The 17,795-nt window shown below is 45.6% G+C and overlaps 1 protein-coding gene across 1 annotated transcript in view; it reads right to left on the reverse strand.

Annotated features, from left to right (window-relative positions):
* fkbp16 (FKBP prolyl isomerase 16) overlaps positions 1-17,795 on the reverse strand; it is a 226,140-nt gene that overhangs the window by 183,337 nt on the left and 25,008 nt on the right. Inside the window, exon 2 of the mRNA XM_070859292.1 lies at positions 12,843-13,012. Within this exon, the coding sequence (XP_070715393.1) occupies positions 12,843-13,012 (170 nt within the window). The remainder of the gene's footprint in view (positions 1-12,842; positions 13,013-17,795) is intronic.

A 17,795-nucleotide genomic window follows, 5' to 3' on the forward strand; every position in this document is an offset into this window, starting at 1 on the left:
ACATCCTTAATAATTGATTCCATCATTTTACCCACTACCGATGTCAGGCTGACCGGTCTATAATTCCCTGTTATCTCTCTCCCTCCTTTTTTAAAAAGTGGGGTTACATTGGCTACCCTCCACTCCATAGGAACTGATCCAGTGTCAATGGAATGTTGGAAAATGACTGTCAATGCATCCGCTATTTCCAAGGCCACCTCCTTAAGTACTCTGGGATGCAGTCCATCAGGCCCTGGGGATTTATCGGCCTTCAATCCCATCAATTTCCCCAACACAATTTCCCGACTAATAAGGATTTCCCTCAGTTCCTCCTCTTACTAGACCCTCCAACCCCTTTTATATCCGGAAGGTTGTTTGTGTCCTCCTTAGTGAATACCGAACCAAAGTACTTGTTCAATTGGTCCGCCATTTCTTTGTTCCCCGTTATGACTTCCCCTGATTCTGACTGCAGGGGACCTACGTTTGTCTTTACTAACCTCTTTCTCTTTACATATCGGTAGAAACTTTTGCAATCCGTCTGAATGTTCCCTGCAAGCTTCTTCTCGTACTCCATTTTGCCTGCCCTAATCAAACCATTTGTCCTCCTCTGCTGAATTCTAAATTTCTCCCAGTCCCTGGGTCTCCTGACGGTTTGTGGATCCAGAACGTATTCCCTGATGAAGGACCTTCCAGCGGCAGAGAAGCCGACGGACAAGATGTTCGAAGAGCTCAGTAAGTTCATTGGGGAACACCTTAAACTGGCAAGCAGCATGCACATGGCGAGACACCGGTTTTACATTCACCGGCAGCGAGAAGGGCAAAGCGTTCCAGGCTTCGTGGCAGATCTCCAGCGACCGGCGAGCCTATGTAAGTTCCCAGATGCATGTAGAGCGAGACATTTTTATTGAGGGCATCAGGCACGCTGGGGTTTTCAGGAAACTGATTGAGACCAAAGACTTGACCTCGAAAGCGGCGGCTCTGATAGCCCAGACATTTATCTCAGGGGAGGAAGAGACCAGAATGATTTATGGCAAAAATCTTGGCTCAAATGCGGCAAATGACCAGGGAGTCAACATTGTTAATGCGGCACACAGTTCTCTAGGCAGACAAGGATAATCGGACATGCCCTAGCATGCAGTCGAACCCAAAGGGGGAATTCAACAGAGACAATGGCTAGCTGAACGGCGATTCATGCCATCGCAATGGACAATGCGGCCAGTAATGGGGCCATCAACACCTGTTAATGGTGCACTTAAGGAAAGTTACAGAGACAGTCAGAGACGATCGACTGGTAATGGACCTTTTGTTTCCAACAACGGCTCATGTTGGAGGTGTGGAGGCAAACACACAGCCAGAGCTTGCAGGTATCAGCAATATACCTGCAGAACTGCAACGTCAGCGATCACTTGGCGCGTATGTGCAGGAAGCCTGCAGCCAGGTTGATGTATGACGAGGACTGCCCGATGTAATCCCTACGAGGCCAAATGAATACGGGGGGAAATCGCTGGAAGCTGAAGTTCAGCGAGTTCATGTGGAGCACGTATGCAGTTCATATACCAGGACGCCACCGATAATGATGAAAGTGCTCCTCAATGGCATCCCAGTTTTAATGGAGCTGGGCACGATGGGCAGCCAGTCCCCGATGAGTATCAAACAGTTCAAAAGGTTGTGGGTGTCCAAGGCCAGGAGGCCAAAATTATTGCCGATTGACGCACTGCTACGGACATATACAAAGGAGATCATTCCGGTGCTAGGCAGCGCCACGGTAGTCGTGACCCACAAAGATTCGGAGAGCAGGTTGCCACTCTGGATTGTCCCAGGGGACGGTCCCACACTATTGGGGAGGAGTTGGCTTGCTGTCATGAACTGGAAATGGGGCGATGTCAATGCAATTTCTTCTGTGGAGCGAGTATCATGCTCACAGGTTCTGGACAAGTTTGACTCGTTATTTCAACCTGGCATCGGCGCTTTCATGGGGTCCAAGGTATTGATTCACATAAACCCGGACACCAGACCAGTACACCACAAGGCCAGAGCGGTGCCATACGTGATGCAGGAAAAGATAGAAGGCGAATTGGACCGCCTGCTGAGGGAAGGCGTCATCTTGCCAGTCGAATTCAGTGACTGGGCGAGCCCTATCGTGCTGGTGCTCAAGGCGGATGGGTCGGTCAGAATATGTGGCGATTACAAGGCCACCATCAATCGGGTGTCACTCCAAGACCAGTACCCGCGCCCGAGAGCGGAGGACCTCTTTGCGACGCTATCCGGTGGCAAACTTTTTGCAAAGTTGGACCTGACCTCAGCTTACATGACCCAGGAACTGGCGAGTGAGTCGAAGAAGCTGACCACCATCACGACACACAAGGGGTTGTTTGAGTATAACAGATGTCTGTTCGGGATTCGCTCGGCCGCCGCGATCTTTCAGCGAAATATGGAAAGCCTCCTCAAGTGATAGTCAGAGTAGGAATCACAGGATAGCACAGATGAATACGTGGCTTGAGCAGTGGTGCAGCAGGAAGGGATTCAAATTCTTGGGGCATTGGAACCGGTTCTGGGGGAGGTGGGAACAGTACAAACTGGACGGTCTGCACCTGGGCAGGACCGGAACCAATGTCCTAGGGGGAGTGTTTGCTAGTGCTGTTGGGGAGGAGTTAAACTAATATGGCAGGGGGATGGGAACCAATGCAGGGAGACAGAGGGAAACAAAAAGGAGGCAAAAGCAAAAGACAGAAAGGAGATGAGGAAAAGTGGAGGGCAGAGAAACCCAAGGCAAAGAACAAAAAGGGCCACTGTACAGCAAAATTCTAAAAGGACAAAGGGTGTTAAAAAAACAAGCCTGAAGGCTTTGTGTCTTAATGCAAGGAGTATCCGCAATAAGGGGGATGAATTAACTGTGCAAATAGATGTTAACAAATATGATGTGATTGGGATTACGGAGACGTGGCTCCAGGATGATCAGGGCTGGGAACTCAACATCAAGGGGTATTCAACATTCAGGAAAGATAGAATAAAAGGAAAAGGAGGTGGGGTAGCATTGCTGGTTAAGGAGGAAATTAAGGCAATAGTTCGGAAGGACATTAGCTTGGATGATGTGGAATCTATATGGGTAGAGCTGCAGAATACCAAAGGGCAAAAAACGTTAGTGGGAGTTGTGTACAGACCTCCAAACAGTAGTAGTGATGTTGGGGAGGGCATCAAACATGAAATTAGGGGTGCGTGCAATAAAGGTGCAGCAGTTATAATGGGTGACTTTAATATGCACATAGATTGGGTGAACCAAACTGGAAGCAATACGGTGGAGGAGGATTTCCTGGAGTGCATAAGGGATGGTTTTTTAGACCAATATGTTGAGGAACCAACTAGGGGGGAGGCCATCTTAGACTGGGTGTTGTGTAATGAGAGAGGATTAATTAGCAATCGCCTTGTGCGAGACCCCTTGGGGAAGAGTGACCATAATATGGTGGAATTCTGCATTAGGATGGAGAATGAAACAGTTAATTCAGAGACCATGGTCCAGAACTTAAAGAAGGGTAACTTTGAAGGTATGAGGCGTGAATTGGCTAGGATAGATTGGCGAATGATACTGAAGGGGTTGACTGTGGATGGGCAATGGCAGACATTTAGAGACCGCATGGATGAACTACAACATTTGTACATTCCTGTCTGGCGTAAAAATAAAAAAGGGAAGGTGGCTCAACCGTGGCTATCAAGGGAAATCAGGGATAGTATTAAAGCCAAGGAAGTGGCATACAAATTGGCCAGAAATAGCAGCAAACCCGGGGACTGAGAGAAATTTAGAACTCAGCAGAGGAGGACAAAGGGTTTGATTAGGGCAGGCAAAATGGAGTACGAGAAGAAGCTTGCAGGGAACATTAAGACGGATTGCAAAAGTTTCAACAGATATGTAAAGAGAAAAAGGTTAGTAACGACAAACGTAGGTCCCCTGCAGTCAGAATCAGGGGAAGTCATAACGGGGAACAAAGAAATGGCGGACCAATTGAACAAGTACTTTGGTTCGGTATTCACTGAGGAGGACACAAACAACCTTCCGGATATACTAGAGGGTCTAGTAAGGAGGAGGAACTGAGGGAAATCCTTATTAGTCGGGAAATTGTGTTGGGGAAATTGATGGGATTGAAGGCCGATAAATCCCCAGGGCCTGATGGACTGCATCCCAGAGTACTTAAGGAGGTGGCCTTGGAAATAGTGGATGCATTGACAGTCATTTTCCAACATTCCATTGACTCTGGATCAGTTCCTATGGAGTGGAGGGTAGCCAATGTAACCCCACTTTTTAAAAAAGGAGGGAGAGAGATAACAGGGAATTATAGACCGGTCAGCCTGACATCGGTAGTGGGTAAAATGATGGAATCAATTATTAAGGATGTCATAGCAGCGCATTTGGAAAGAGGTGATATGATAGGTCCAAGTCAGCATGGATTTGTGAAAGGGAAATCATGCTTGACAAATCTTCTGGAATTTTTTGAGGATGTTTCCAGTAGAGTGGACAAGGGAGAACCAGTTGATGTGGTATATTTGGACTTTCAGAAGGCTTTCGACAAGGTCCCACACAAGAGATTAATGTGCAAAGTTAAAGCACATGGGATTGGGGGTAGTGTGCTGACATGGATTGAGAACTGGTTGTCAGACAGGAAGCAAAGAGTAGGAGTAAATGGGGACTTTTCAGAATGGCAGGCAGTGACTAGTGGGGTACCGCAAGGTTCTGTGCTGGGGCCCCAGCTGTTTACACTGTATATTAATGATTTAGACGAGGGGATTAAATGTAGTATCTCCAAATTTGCGGATGACACTAAGTTGGGTGGCAATGTGAGCTGCGAGGAGGATGCTATGAGGCTGCAGAGTGACTTGGATAAGTTAGGTGAGTGGGCAAATGTATGGCAGATGAAGTATAATGTGGATAAATGTGAGGTTATCCACTTTGGTGGTAAAAACAGAGAGACAGACTATTATCTGAATGGTTCAGATTAGGAAAAGGGGAGGTGCAAAGAGACCTGGGTGTCATGGTACATCAGTCATTGAAGGTTGGCATGCAGGTACAGCAGGCGGTTAAGAAAGCAAATGGCATGTTAGCCTTCATAGCGAGGGGATTTGAGTACAGGGGCAGGGAGGTGTTGCTACAGTTGTACAGGGCCTTGGTGAGGCCACACCTGGAGTATTGTGTACAGTTTTGGTCTCCTAACCTGAGGAAGGACATTCTTGCTATTGAGGGAGTGCAGCGAAGTTTCACCAGACTGATTCCCGGGATGGCGGGACTGACTATCATGAAAGACTGGATCAACTGAGCTTGTATTCACTGGAGTTCAGAAGAATGAGAGGGGACCTCATAGAAATGCTTAAAATTCTGACGGGTTTAGACAGGTTAGATGCAGGAAGAATGTTCCCAATGTTGGGGAAGTCCAGAACCAGGGGTCACAGTCTAAGGATAAGGGGGAAGCCATTTAGGACCGAGATGAGGAGGAATTTCTTCACCAGAGAGTGGTGAACCTGTGGAATTCTCTACCACAGAAAGTTGTTGAGGCCAATTCACTAAATATATTCAAAAAGGAGTTCGATGAAGTCCTTACTACTCGGGGGATCAAGGGGTATGGTGAGAAAGCAGGAATGGGGTGCTGAAGTTGCATGTTCAGCCATGAACTCATTGAATGGCAGTGCAGGCTAGAAGGGCTGAATGGCCTACTGCTGCACCTATTTTCTATGTTTCTATGTTTCTATGATTCCAAGGACAGTGGTTTCTCAAGACGACATCCTCATCACGGGTCGCGATACTGAAGAACACCTCCACAACCTGGAGGAGGTGCTACGCAGACTGGACCGGGTAGGGCTGCGACTGAAAAAAGCGAAGTGCCTCTTCCTAGCTCCAGAGATAGAATTCCTGGGGAGGAGGGTAGCAGCAGATGGGATTAGACCCACTGTGTCCAAAACGGAAGCGATCCAGAGAGCACCCAGACCCTGTAACATGACGGAGCTGCGTTCGTTCCTGGGGTTCCTGAACTATTTTGGTAACTTTCTTCCCAAATTGAGCATGCTGTTAGAGCCGCTACACATGCTCCTACGCAAAGGTCATGATTGGGTCTGGGGGGACAGCCAGGAAAGGGTTTTTGGTAGAGCACGCAATTTGTTATGCTCCAACAAACTGTTAACGTTATATGACCCATGTAAGAAACTTGTTTTAACGTGCGATGCGTCGTCCTATGGGGTCGGGTGTGTGTTGCAGCATGTCAATGCCAAGGGTCAGTTACAGCCGGTAGGTTATCCCTCCAGAAGTCTGTCCCAGGCAGAAAGGGGCTACGGGATGGTGGAAAAGGAAGCGCTTGCATGTGTATATGCAGTAAAAAAAATGCACCAGGATCTGTTTGGCAGGAAGTTTGAGCTGGCGACAGATCACAAACCCCTTACATCCCTTTTGGCTGACAACAAGGCCATAAATGCGAATGCATCGGTCCGCATACAGAGGTGGGCACTTACGTTAGCCGCCTATGACTATACAATTCGGCACAGACCGGGCACTGAAAACTGCGCCGATGCACTCAGCAGACTCCCACTAGCCACCACTGAGGGGGCAACTGAGCATGATGCTGAGATGGTCATGGCTGTTGAAGCTTTCGAAAGCGAAGGCTTACCTGTGACAGCCGTCAAATTAAAGTCTGGACAAATAAAGATCCGCTACTGTCTTTGGTTAAGAAATGTGTCCTGAATGGGGACTGGGCAGCCATGTACGGGGCATGCCCTGAGGAATTTAAACCATTTCATAGGCGCAAGGATGAAGTCTCGATTCAGGCCGATTGCCTACTGTGGGGAAACCGAGTAGTCATGCCCCAGAGGGGCAGCGAGGTGTTCATCAGAGAACTTCACAATGAGCACCCGGGCATTGTCATGATGAAGGCAATTGCCAGGTCACACGTTTGGTGGCCAGGGATAGATGCAGACCTGGAACTTTGTGTTCGCAGGTGAAACACATGTGCTCAGCTGGGCAACGCACCCAGGGAAGCCCCCCTTAGCCCCTGGTCCTGGCTCGCCAAGCCATGGTCACGCATCCATGTGGACTACGCAGGTCCTTTCATGGGAAAAATGTTTTTGGTTGTAGTAGACGCCTACTCCAAATGGATTGAGTGTGCCACTTTAAATTCAAGCACATCTTCTGCCATGGTAGAAAGTCTACGGGCAATGTTCGCCACCCTTGGACTACCGGACATCAAGCACTGAATTCCAGGATTTCATGGCAGACAATGGAATCAACCATGTCAGAACGGCACGGTTCAAGCCGGTCTCAAACGGCCAGGTGGAACGAGCAGTGCAGATAATCAAACAGGGGATGCTCAGAATCCAAGGGGGGTTCCCTACAAAGCCGCTTATCACGCCTCCTGTTGGCCAATAGATCCCGACCACACTCGCCACAGGAGTTCCACCCGCAGAGCTGCTAATGAAAAGGACGCTCAAAACCAGGTTATCCCTTATACACCCTACTATGAAAGAAATTGTTGAGAGCAGGCGTCAGTCACAATGTGACTACCATGACAGGAATGCAAGGGCGCGATGTATTGATGTCAATGACCCTGTTTTTGTCCTTAATTACGCTGCAGGGCCTAAATGTCTTGCAGGCACTGTGATTGCCAAAGAGGGGAATAGGGTTTTGGTAGGTAAACTTACCAATGGACAAATCTGCCGCAAACACGTGGATCAAACTAAAAGGAGGTTCAGCAACCCCATCGAAGAAGCAGAGGAAGAACACGACGTAGAGTTTACTCCACCACATGTGACCGAACACCAGAACCAAGTGGAGGAGAACCCAGTCACTGTGGGCAGTCCGGACAGCCCTGAGGCACCGCAAACAGCAGACACTCAGGCCAGCGCCCAACAACCGGAGCCCCAACTCAGGCGCTCCACAAGGGAGCGTAAACCACCAGAGAGACTCAACCTGTGATCCCAATAAGACTTTGGGGGGAGGTGATGTCATGTATTCAACTATCATTGTAACCCATGTATAAGCTGACCTATGTTGTATACCTTGAGAACACTGACCACAGGGGGCGATCTTGTGGGAGACACTCCTAACCTGTACTTTCCGGTATTAAAGGGGAAGCTCCACCCACCGTCTGTCTCTTGAGGTCTTGGTAATAAAGGTAACAGGTCACAGAGTGACCTTCTCTCAAGTATGGGCCTCGTGTGCATTTATACTGTATAGTAAGGACATATTACAGTTCATCAGAGAACAAGTGAGTAAAGCTGCCTCAACTGAGCTGGCCAAATTTGGGTTTGTGGTGTGAACGCATAATTATCCTGACTTTTTTTAGAACGACCATTCGACAACAAGTTTGTTGACAAACTCAATCAAGTGTGCCTGAGATGAGGCACATGGGGAAATTAATTCTTTGAAAGACTGTTTTGAACACATTTTTCTTTAATTACTTTCAATGTGTTTGGCCAGCTTCCAGTACTGCCATCGCTCTTGGCTTTTTATTTCATGGACTCTGAATGACTTCCCACTGTCTAAACAGCGAAAGAACAAAGAAGCATTGCTATAAGCTAGCTGATATAAAATCAAAGAGCTTATTAAACGGAGCCTAGGCAAAAGGAGATGAAAGAGCTGACTTGGCAATGAGGAATGTGCTTGGTGTTCACACAGTGCTTGGTTTTGCACAAGATGTATTGATGCTGTGCCCAACGAGTACAAATGAATTTGCAGTATCACAGCAGTGGGGCAGTGCTGGCAGCCCTTGATCAGAACGGTCAGTGAGGCTGGGCTGTTTGATGGCTTCCTGCGAATATGACCAAGAACTTTGATGTGCTATCATTTCTCACAATGGAGCAGTATGTTTCCTCTTGGTTAAAAACAATGGTTTGTCTGTGTACTTCGCCTGTTCATAGTTATCCCTTTTCTCAGGGTGCCTCGCTGTGTTTTGTCAGACACTGTAGTGCAAGGTTTTTTGATGTGTGTGAGTACCACTCATGTTTACTTTCGAAAACCAATAATATTTTCCATATTAATCAGATTTAATCACTCTGCTTCTCTCTTTGATGAATCAAGGTTGGAAATTTAACACAAAAGTACCTCATCCTGATATCTACAGAAAATGCTGGAAATCTCAGCGGGTCGGGCAGCATCTGTGGAGAGAAACAGAGTTAACGTTTTGGGTTGATGACCCTTAGTCAGAACTGGCAAAAGTTCGAGATATAACAGATTCTTAACCAGCACTGAAAGGGGGAGGGGAAGAAAGAACAAAAGGGAAGGTCTGATAGGGTGGAAGGCAGGAGAGATTAGAGAGACAAAAGGGATGATGGGCAAAAATGAGATGGTAATGACATAAATTAGGAAACAAAAGATGAATCTAGACGGGGTGTGAATGGCAGAATCACCAGCTGCCATGGAACGAGAAAAAAAGGGGGGGATTTGTAAAAAAGAAAGGGAGAAAAGGGAAAAAAATATGGGCAGAGGTTATGGTCTGAAATTGTTAAATTCGATGTTGAGTCCAGTTTGTAAAGTGCTTAATCGAAAGATGAGGTGTTGTTCCGCGAGCTTGCATTGAGCTTCATTGGAACAGTTAGGAGGCCGAGGACGGAGAGGCCAGAGTGGGAGTGGAGGGGAAAATTAAAGTAACAGGCGACCGGAAGCTTGGGGTCACGCTTCCGGACTGAACGGAGGTGCTCCGCAAAGCAGTCACACAATCTGCGTTTGGTCTCCCCAATGTCGAGGAGACCACATCGTGAGCAGTGAATACAGTATACTAAATTGAAAGAAGTACAAGTAAATCGCTGTTTCACCTGGAAGGAGTGTTTGGGGCCCTGGACAGTGGGAAGGGAGGAGGTCAAAGGGCAGGTGTTGCATCTCCTGCGCTTGCACGGGAAGGTGCGTGGGAAGGGGGGACCTCCCCTTTTGTTCGTTCCTCCCCTCCCCCTTTTACTGCCCCAGCACTTCCTTAAGAATCTGTTACATCTCAAAGTTTTCCAGTTCTGACAAAGGGTCACAGACCCAAAACGTTAACTCTCTTTTTCTCCACAGATGTTGCCTGACCCGCTGAGTATTTCCAGCATTTTCTGTTTTTATTTCAGATTCCAGCATCCGCTGTGTTTAGCTTTTGTGGCGTGTAATATCTAGTTCCATTAATATGTCAATATTTTTATATGTGGTCGAAATTTTGTAGCAAAGTATCTAAAGATCTGTGGCACAAATCAGTATAAAGTTTCCTGAGGAAAAATTTGTGAACAAGTGATAATATTTTTTCTTCAATACCAAAATTCTGTTGTAGTTAAAAAAAGACAAACTCTGTTCTATTTCCTTCCCTTAAAACCTCTCCAAGCACACATTTTGACTGCAATTGAGAGGATGGGCAGATATCTCTGGATTTGTCTACAACCTTTCCAACGCCTCTCTGTGTATGGTCACCTGCTCCAAAACACAGAGGTGCTTTGTACAAAGTGATCTGGCCAAGGTGGAACCACTGCCAATGGACCCCTCCTCCCATTGGCCAATCACCTTGCCTCCGCTCCACATTAGGCCTGATGGCTCTGGGAGGCAGATGACATGTAACTATCAACAGAAGCTTGATATTGGATACTGGTCTCACAATACAGAACACTGCTCAAAACTTTATTTTAAGACAATTTCTCATACAACGTATTCGCAATGGCAACAGAGCTTGGAGTATAGGTTTTAAACTGAGATCCATGGATCTTAGGATATCTGCAAGGGGAGTAAAGCGATCAGTGAGGACATTATTTCTGCCCATCTATGTCTAGGCTTACTGTGTGCTGCAAGCATATTCTCAAGAATTCTGCATTCTAGACTTCTTTTCTATATTTGATGACTTACTTCTCTACATTATTTCAGTTGTTGAATACCAACAATCGTTTTGTAGTGATAGCACTGTCTTCATTTGGGTAGTTGACATTGTCTGTCGGATGTTTGGACAAGAGGTATGTCAATATTTGCAGGGGGTGCACATGATTATGCCAATAGTGGTGGAAGTGGGGGGGGGAGTGGGGCGGAGAGCTCCAAGTGTCAGCTTGGCTCAGTGATAGCACTCTAATCTCCAAGCCCAAAGTTCAAGGTTCAATCCCATTCCAGGATTTTGAACACATAATCTAGGCTGACACTTCAGTGCAGTACTGAAAAGGTACTAAAGTATCGGAAGTGCCATCTTTGAGATAAAATATTAAACTGAGGTTCTGCCTGCCTGTTCAGATGGATGTAAACGATTCTAAGGCACCAATAGAACAAAGCAATGAGTTCACCCAGTGTCCTACCCAATATTTAACCCTCAACCACCAGAAACATGCCCACTGGTCATTTATCTCACTGCTGTTTGTGGGACATTTCTGCTGTTTTTGCTTATATAACAGTGACTATGTTTTAAAAATAACTCTGAAGAAAGAAGAAACTTCTTCAAATGAAGGAAGTAAAAGGGTTAAATTATGAGGACAGGTTGCATAGACTAGGCATGCATTCTCTTGAATATAAAAGATTAAAGGGTGATCTAACTAAGGTGTTTAAGACGATTAAAAGATTTGATAGGGTAGATCGAGAGTAACTATTACCTCTGGTGGGGAGTCCAGAACAAGGGGACATAGCCTTAAAATTAGAGCCAGGCCGTTCAGAGTTGATGTCAGAACACACTTCGTCACACAAAGGGTTGTGTAAATCTGGAACTCTCGCCCCCAAAAAGCTGTTGAGGCTGGGAAAATTTTACAACTGATACTGGTAGATTTTTGTTAGGCAAGAGTATCACAGGTTATGGAACCAAAGTGGGTCAAACAGACCAGCCATGATCTAGTTGAATGGCTCGGGGGGTTGATTGGCCTTCTCCTCTTCCAATGTTCTTAAGACTGAGATGTGACTTGATCAAAGTCTTTAAAATGATGAAGGGGTTCAATAGGGTCGTTGTGGAGAAAATGTTTCCACTTGTGGAGAGTCCAAAGCTAGGGGCCATAAATATAAGATAGTCTTTAATAAACCCAATAAGGAATTCAGCAAAAACTTCTTTATGTGAGAATGCAGAACTTGCTATCACAGGGAATGGTTGAAGCGCTTAGCACAGATGCCTTTCAGGGTAAGTTAGATAAGTACATGAGGGAGAAAGGAATAGAAGGATATGTTGATAGGGTGAGATGAAGTAGGGTGGGAGGAGGCTCGTGTGGAGCATAAATACTGGCGTAGACAAGTTGAGCCGAATGGCCAGTTTCTGTATTGTAAAATTCGATGTAATTCTATGTAACTCAGTGGCTATAAAGTACTTTGGGATGCCCTGAGGATATAATAGTGTAATATTAATATAAGTTCTTTCTTCAAATTGGAACCAATTGCAGTTAAAGATACCAAACCTTTTTTTAATCCTATCCTATAAAGTAACTTTTTGTTCAACCATAGAAATCTTCAACAAGAGAATTATCCAGGTACCGATTGTTAGTAAATTCTAAATGGTGCTCAATGAATGGGTGAGAACAGCTGACAGCATTAGAAACATGGACCAAAGATCCTATTAATAGAATTCTATTCCTTAATTTCCATCTGTAGGAAGACAACATTAATTTTATGAATGATTCTGATTTTTATCCAATGATAAAAACAGAAAATGCTGGAAAAACACCGACGGTTAGTCAGAGACCCTTCAGCAAGATCCCACCAAAAATGTTAAACCCGCTCCCTTTCAGATTCTAATTAACTCCCTTTGTATTTGGACCATTTTCTTTTCCTTTTCAGAATGTCCCTCATTTTTATATCTTTAACCAGTCATAATACGGCTGTATTAAGATATTCTAATGGGTGTGAGAATGTAGGGTAATGGTAACAAGCGACCAATAAAGACAGTAATATTGTAAAGGCACAAATCAATAAAAATGGCACCAACCTGAATGACGTCACCATCTCCAAGGACAAAAGTAAGCTTTGGGTCCCTGTCTATAATGGTCCCATCTTCCAGCACTCCTAGTAGCTTTATTGTGACCTCTTGACCTACATCAGGTCTGGTCGCGTCCCCCTGCCCTTCTTTCAGAACTTGCTTCTGAAGCAGCCAATCGTCTGAAAATTGAACGTGTTTTGAAAATTATTAAAACGAGGTTAAAACGTGCCCACGCTGAATAAAAGTGCAGTTATACCATAGATACTGTGGACTGCTGACAGACCTAAGTTATACTGCTGACTATACCTCACACTGACTTCAGTAGCAAAGGAGTTGTGCACAAGTGACCACAGTCCTGAGGGCTAATTTTTCACATTATGAGAGGTTGCTTTCTCCTGACTTCGAGAAGATTGAAAACATATATCTATCAAGTCGCCAAGGAATTAACTGTCCACTTGTAAAATGCCAGTTACCGAAAACAGATTATCTGGCCTTTATCACAATTGCTGTTTGTGGGAGCTTGCTGTGTACAAGTTGGCTTCCCTACATTAAAACAGTAAATACACTTCGACTTTATTGGCTGTAAAGCACTTTGGGGCATCCTGAGGTCATGAAAGGTGCGATATAGATGCAAGTTCTGTCTTCTTTCTTTCTATCCTGGAGCTAACGCTCTCTCCAAGCAGTGTGAGACTACCGAATTAAGTTAATATTGAGATTGTGCTACCAGTGAGAACCTTTACTCACCGATCACACCTATTGGAAAATCACAGGCATGGTGCTCACCGTAGTTTGTCCATTAAAAATGAAGCCACAGAAAACTGTACGCAGTAAACCTGCATATTTCCCAGTGTGCATGAGCAGCATCTCTCATGAATGCTCATACGGTTACTATAAGCTCAATTCTTAAATATACTGCCTTGGTATACCAGCTTCAACATGTTGGAAGATCACATGGAGCTAACCTTGTGGCAGGGGTTTAAAGACCTTATACCTGCAAGAGTCCGTAGAGGGAAGTGACCGGAGCCCGAGAGAGGCGTGAATCTTGGGCCCAGAAGAGATGAGGGCCCAGAGGCAGCACAGGCCAGCCCACACTGAGATATGTGTGCGCTCGGTCCGTGTAACGGAGCTGGTCTCCAGTTAGTCTTGGGTAATCCTTGCTACTGGACCAAAACCTAACTCTGTCGAGCCCGTGTGGTGGCTGGTGTGCAACGGCCACCACACGTTAAAAAAATCCAAACACAGGCATCTTCCACCCTACACGATGTAGTTCTGGACCTGGAATATTAGGTCCTTCATTGAAACACCCGTGAACTAACTCATCCCTTTTTGGCATGGAAACGGGTCATCATCGCTTCAAGGGACTGCCTATAATGATGACCTGCCCAAAGGTATGGTCTCTGCCAGATCACTCAACATATTGAGGGAATGCCAACAGCAGAGCCTATAGCAGTCATGAATTTTCAAGACTTGCATTTATATAGTGCCTTTCACAGCCTCAGGACATTTCAAAGCGCTTTATAGCCAATTAAGTACTTTTGAAGTGTAATCACTGTCGTAATCTAGTAAATAGGTGGGAGGCTGGTGAAGAGATACAACATTCAGGCCATCAGGTGACAATAGAAGTGCCAGAAGAAATAACAACAACAACTTGTATTTATATAGCACCTTTAATGTTGTAATATATCCCAATGCATTTCACAGGAGCGTTATCAAACACAATTTGACACCGAGCCAAATAAAGAGACATTAGAATTTGTGACCAAAAGCTTGGTCAAAGTGATAGGTTTAAGGAGTGTCTTAAAGGAGGAGAGAGAGGGAGAGAGGCAGAGAGGTTTATGGAGGGAATTTGAGAGCTTAGGGCCTTGGCAGCTGAAGGCACGGCTGCCAATGGTGGAGTGATTAAAATTGGGGATGCGCAGGAAACCAGAAATGTAGAAGCACAGAGATCTCAGATGGTTGTAGGGCTGGAGGAGATTGTCGAGATAGGGAGGGATAAGATCAAGGAGGGATTCGCAAACAAGGAAGAGAATGGACCGGGAGCCGATGTAGGTCAGCGAGCACAGGGTGATGGGTGAACGGGACTTGGTTCGAGTTAGGATGTGGGCAGCAGAGTTTTGATAAGCTCAAGTTTATGGAGGTGCAAGCTGGAGGCCGCCAGAAGATCATTGGAATAGTTGCGTCTGGAGCTGACAAAGGCATGGATGAGGGTTTCAGCAGCAGATGTGCTGATACATTGTGGTGATGGATGATACGGAGATCAAAGTAGGCAGTTTTGGTGATGGAACGGATATGTAAGTCAAATAGGACACCAAGGTTGTGAACGGTCTCGTTCAGCCAGTGGCCAGGGAGAGGGATGAAGCCAGTGGCTAAGAAACAGAGTTTGTGGTGGGGACCAAAGACAATGGGTTGGATTTTCGCTAGGTTTGCGACCGCAATTTGACCCTCCTCGGCGACCTGGTTGGCGGGATCCTCGGATACCTGTTTGCGGTGGCGCTTCCAAGTACCGCCAGGGAGAGTTGCGCAAAGTGCAACGATGCAGATTGCGTTTGCGTCGTACTTTCGACATTCTCCTGACCTGTACACCGCGCCCAGATTACCGACAGGTCAAATCTGTCAGTGGAGCCCTGCCAGCAGCGGTAAGTATGAAAACCTGCAAGGCTGTGAGTCTCAATAGCGAGGAGCATTCGTAATAAGATGAATGAATTGACTGCGCAGATAGCTGTTAACGGATATGATGTAATTGGGATTACGGAGACATGGCTCCAGGGTAACCAAGGCTGGGAACTCAACATCCAGGGGTATTCAATATTCAGGAAGGATAGACGGGAAGGAAAAGGAGGTGGGGTAGTGTTACTGGTTAAAGAGGAGATTAACGCAATAGTAAGGAAGGACATTAACGTGGATGCTGTGGAATCTATATGGGTAGAGCTGCGAAACACCAAAGGGCAGAACACATTAGTGGGAGTTGTGTACAGACCATCAAACAGTAGCAGGGAGGTTGGGGATGGCATTAGGGATGCATGCAATAAGGGTACAGCAGTTATCATGGGTGACTTTAATCTGCATATTGATTGGGCTAACCAAACTGGTAGCAATACTATGGAGGGGGATTTCCTAGAGTGTATAAGGGATGGTTTTCTAGACCAATATGTTGAGGAACCAACTAGAGAGTAGCCCATCCTAGACTGGGTCATGTAATGAGAGAGGATTAATTAGCAATCTGGTCGCACAGGGCCCCTTGGGGAAGAGTGACCATAATATGGTACAATTCTTCATTAAGATGGAGAGTGACACAGTTAATTCAGAGACTAGGGTCCTGAACTTAAAGAAAGGAAACTTTGACGGTATGAGATGTGAATTGGCTAGGATAGACTGGAGAATGATACTTAAAGGGTTGACGGTGGATAGGCAATGGCAGACATTTAAATATCACATGGATGAACTTCAACAATTATACATCCCTGTGTGGTGTAAGAATAAAAAAAGGAAGGTGGCTCAACCGTGGCTAACAAGGGAAATTAGGAAAAGTGTTAAATCCAACGAAGAGGTATATAAATTGGCCAGAAAAAGCAACATACCTGAGGGCTGGGAGAAATTTAGAATTCAGCAGAGGAGGACAAAGGGTTTAATTAAGAGGGGGAAAATAGATTATGAGAGTAAACTTGCAGGGAACATAAAAACTGACTGCAAAAGCTTCTATAGATATGTGAAGAGAAAAAGATTAGTGAAGATTAATGTAGGTCCCTTGCAGTCAGTATCAGGTGAATTCATAATGGGGAACAAGGAAATGGCAGACAAATTGAACAAATATTTTGGTTCTGTCTTCACTAAGGAAGACACGAATAACCTCTCGAAAATACTAGGGGACCGAGGGTCTAGCGAAAAGGGGGAACTGAGGGAAATCCTGATCGGTCAGGAAATGGTGTTAGGGAAATTGAAGGGAATGAAGGCCGACAAATCCCCAGGGCCTGATAGCCTGCATCCCAGAGTACTTAAGGAAGTGGCCCTAGAAATAGTGGATGCACTAGTAGTCATTTTCCAACATTCTATAGACTCTGGTCCAGTTCCTATGGATTGGAGGGTAGCTAATGTAACCCCACTTTTTAAAAAAGGAGGGAGAGAGAAAACAGGGAATTATGGACCGGTTAGCCTGACATCAGTAGTGGGGAAAATGTTGGAATCAATTATTAAAGATGTAATAGCAGCACATTTGGAAAGCAGTGACAGGATTGGTCCAAGTCAGCATGGATTTATGAAAGGGAAATCATGCTTGACAAATCTTCTAGAATTTTTTGAGGATGTAACTAGTAGAGTGGATAAGGGAGAACCAGTGGATGTGGTGTATTTGGACTTCCAAAAGGTTTTTGACAAGGTCCCACACAAGAGATTAGTGTGCAAAATTAAGGCACATGGTATTGGGGGTAATGTATTGACGTGGATAGAGAACTGGTTGGCAGACAGGAAACAAAGAATGGGAATAAATGGGTCCTTTTCAGAATGGTAGGTAGTGACTAGTGGGGTGCCGCAGGGTTCAGTGCTGGGACCCCAGCTATTTACAATATGCATTAATGAGTTAGATGAAGAAATTGAATGTAATGTCTCCAAGTTTGCAGATGACACTAAGCTGGCTGGCAGTGCGAGCTGCGAGGAGGATGCTAGGAGGCTGCAGGGGGACTTGGACAGGTTAGGTGAATGGGCAAATGCATGGCAGATGCAGTACAATGTGAATAAGTGTGAGGTTATCCACTTTGGTTGCAAAAACAGGAAGGCAGATTATTATCTGAATGGTGACAGATTAGTAAAAGAAGAGGTGCAACGAGACCTGGGTGTCATGGTACATCAGTCATTGAAGGTAGGCATGCAGGTACAGCAGGCAGTAAAGAAGGCAAATGGCATGCTGGCCTTCATAGCAAGGGGATTTGAGTATAGGAGCAAGGAGGTCTTACTGCAGTTGTACAGGGC

The sequence above is a fragment of the Pristiophorus japonicus genome, chromosome 17, assembly GCF_044704955.1.
Source record: "Pristiophorus japonicus isolate sPriJap1 chromosome 17, sPriJap1.hap1, whole genome shotgun sequence".
In the NCBI taxonomy this organism is placed as follows: Eukaryota; Metazoa; Chordata; class Chondrichthyes; family Pristiophoridae; genus Pristiophorus; species Pristiophorus japonicus.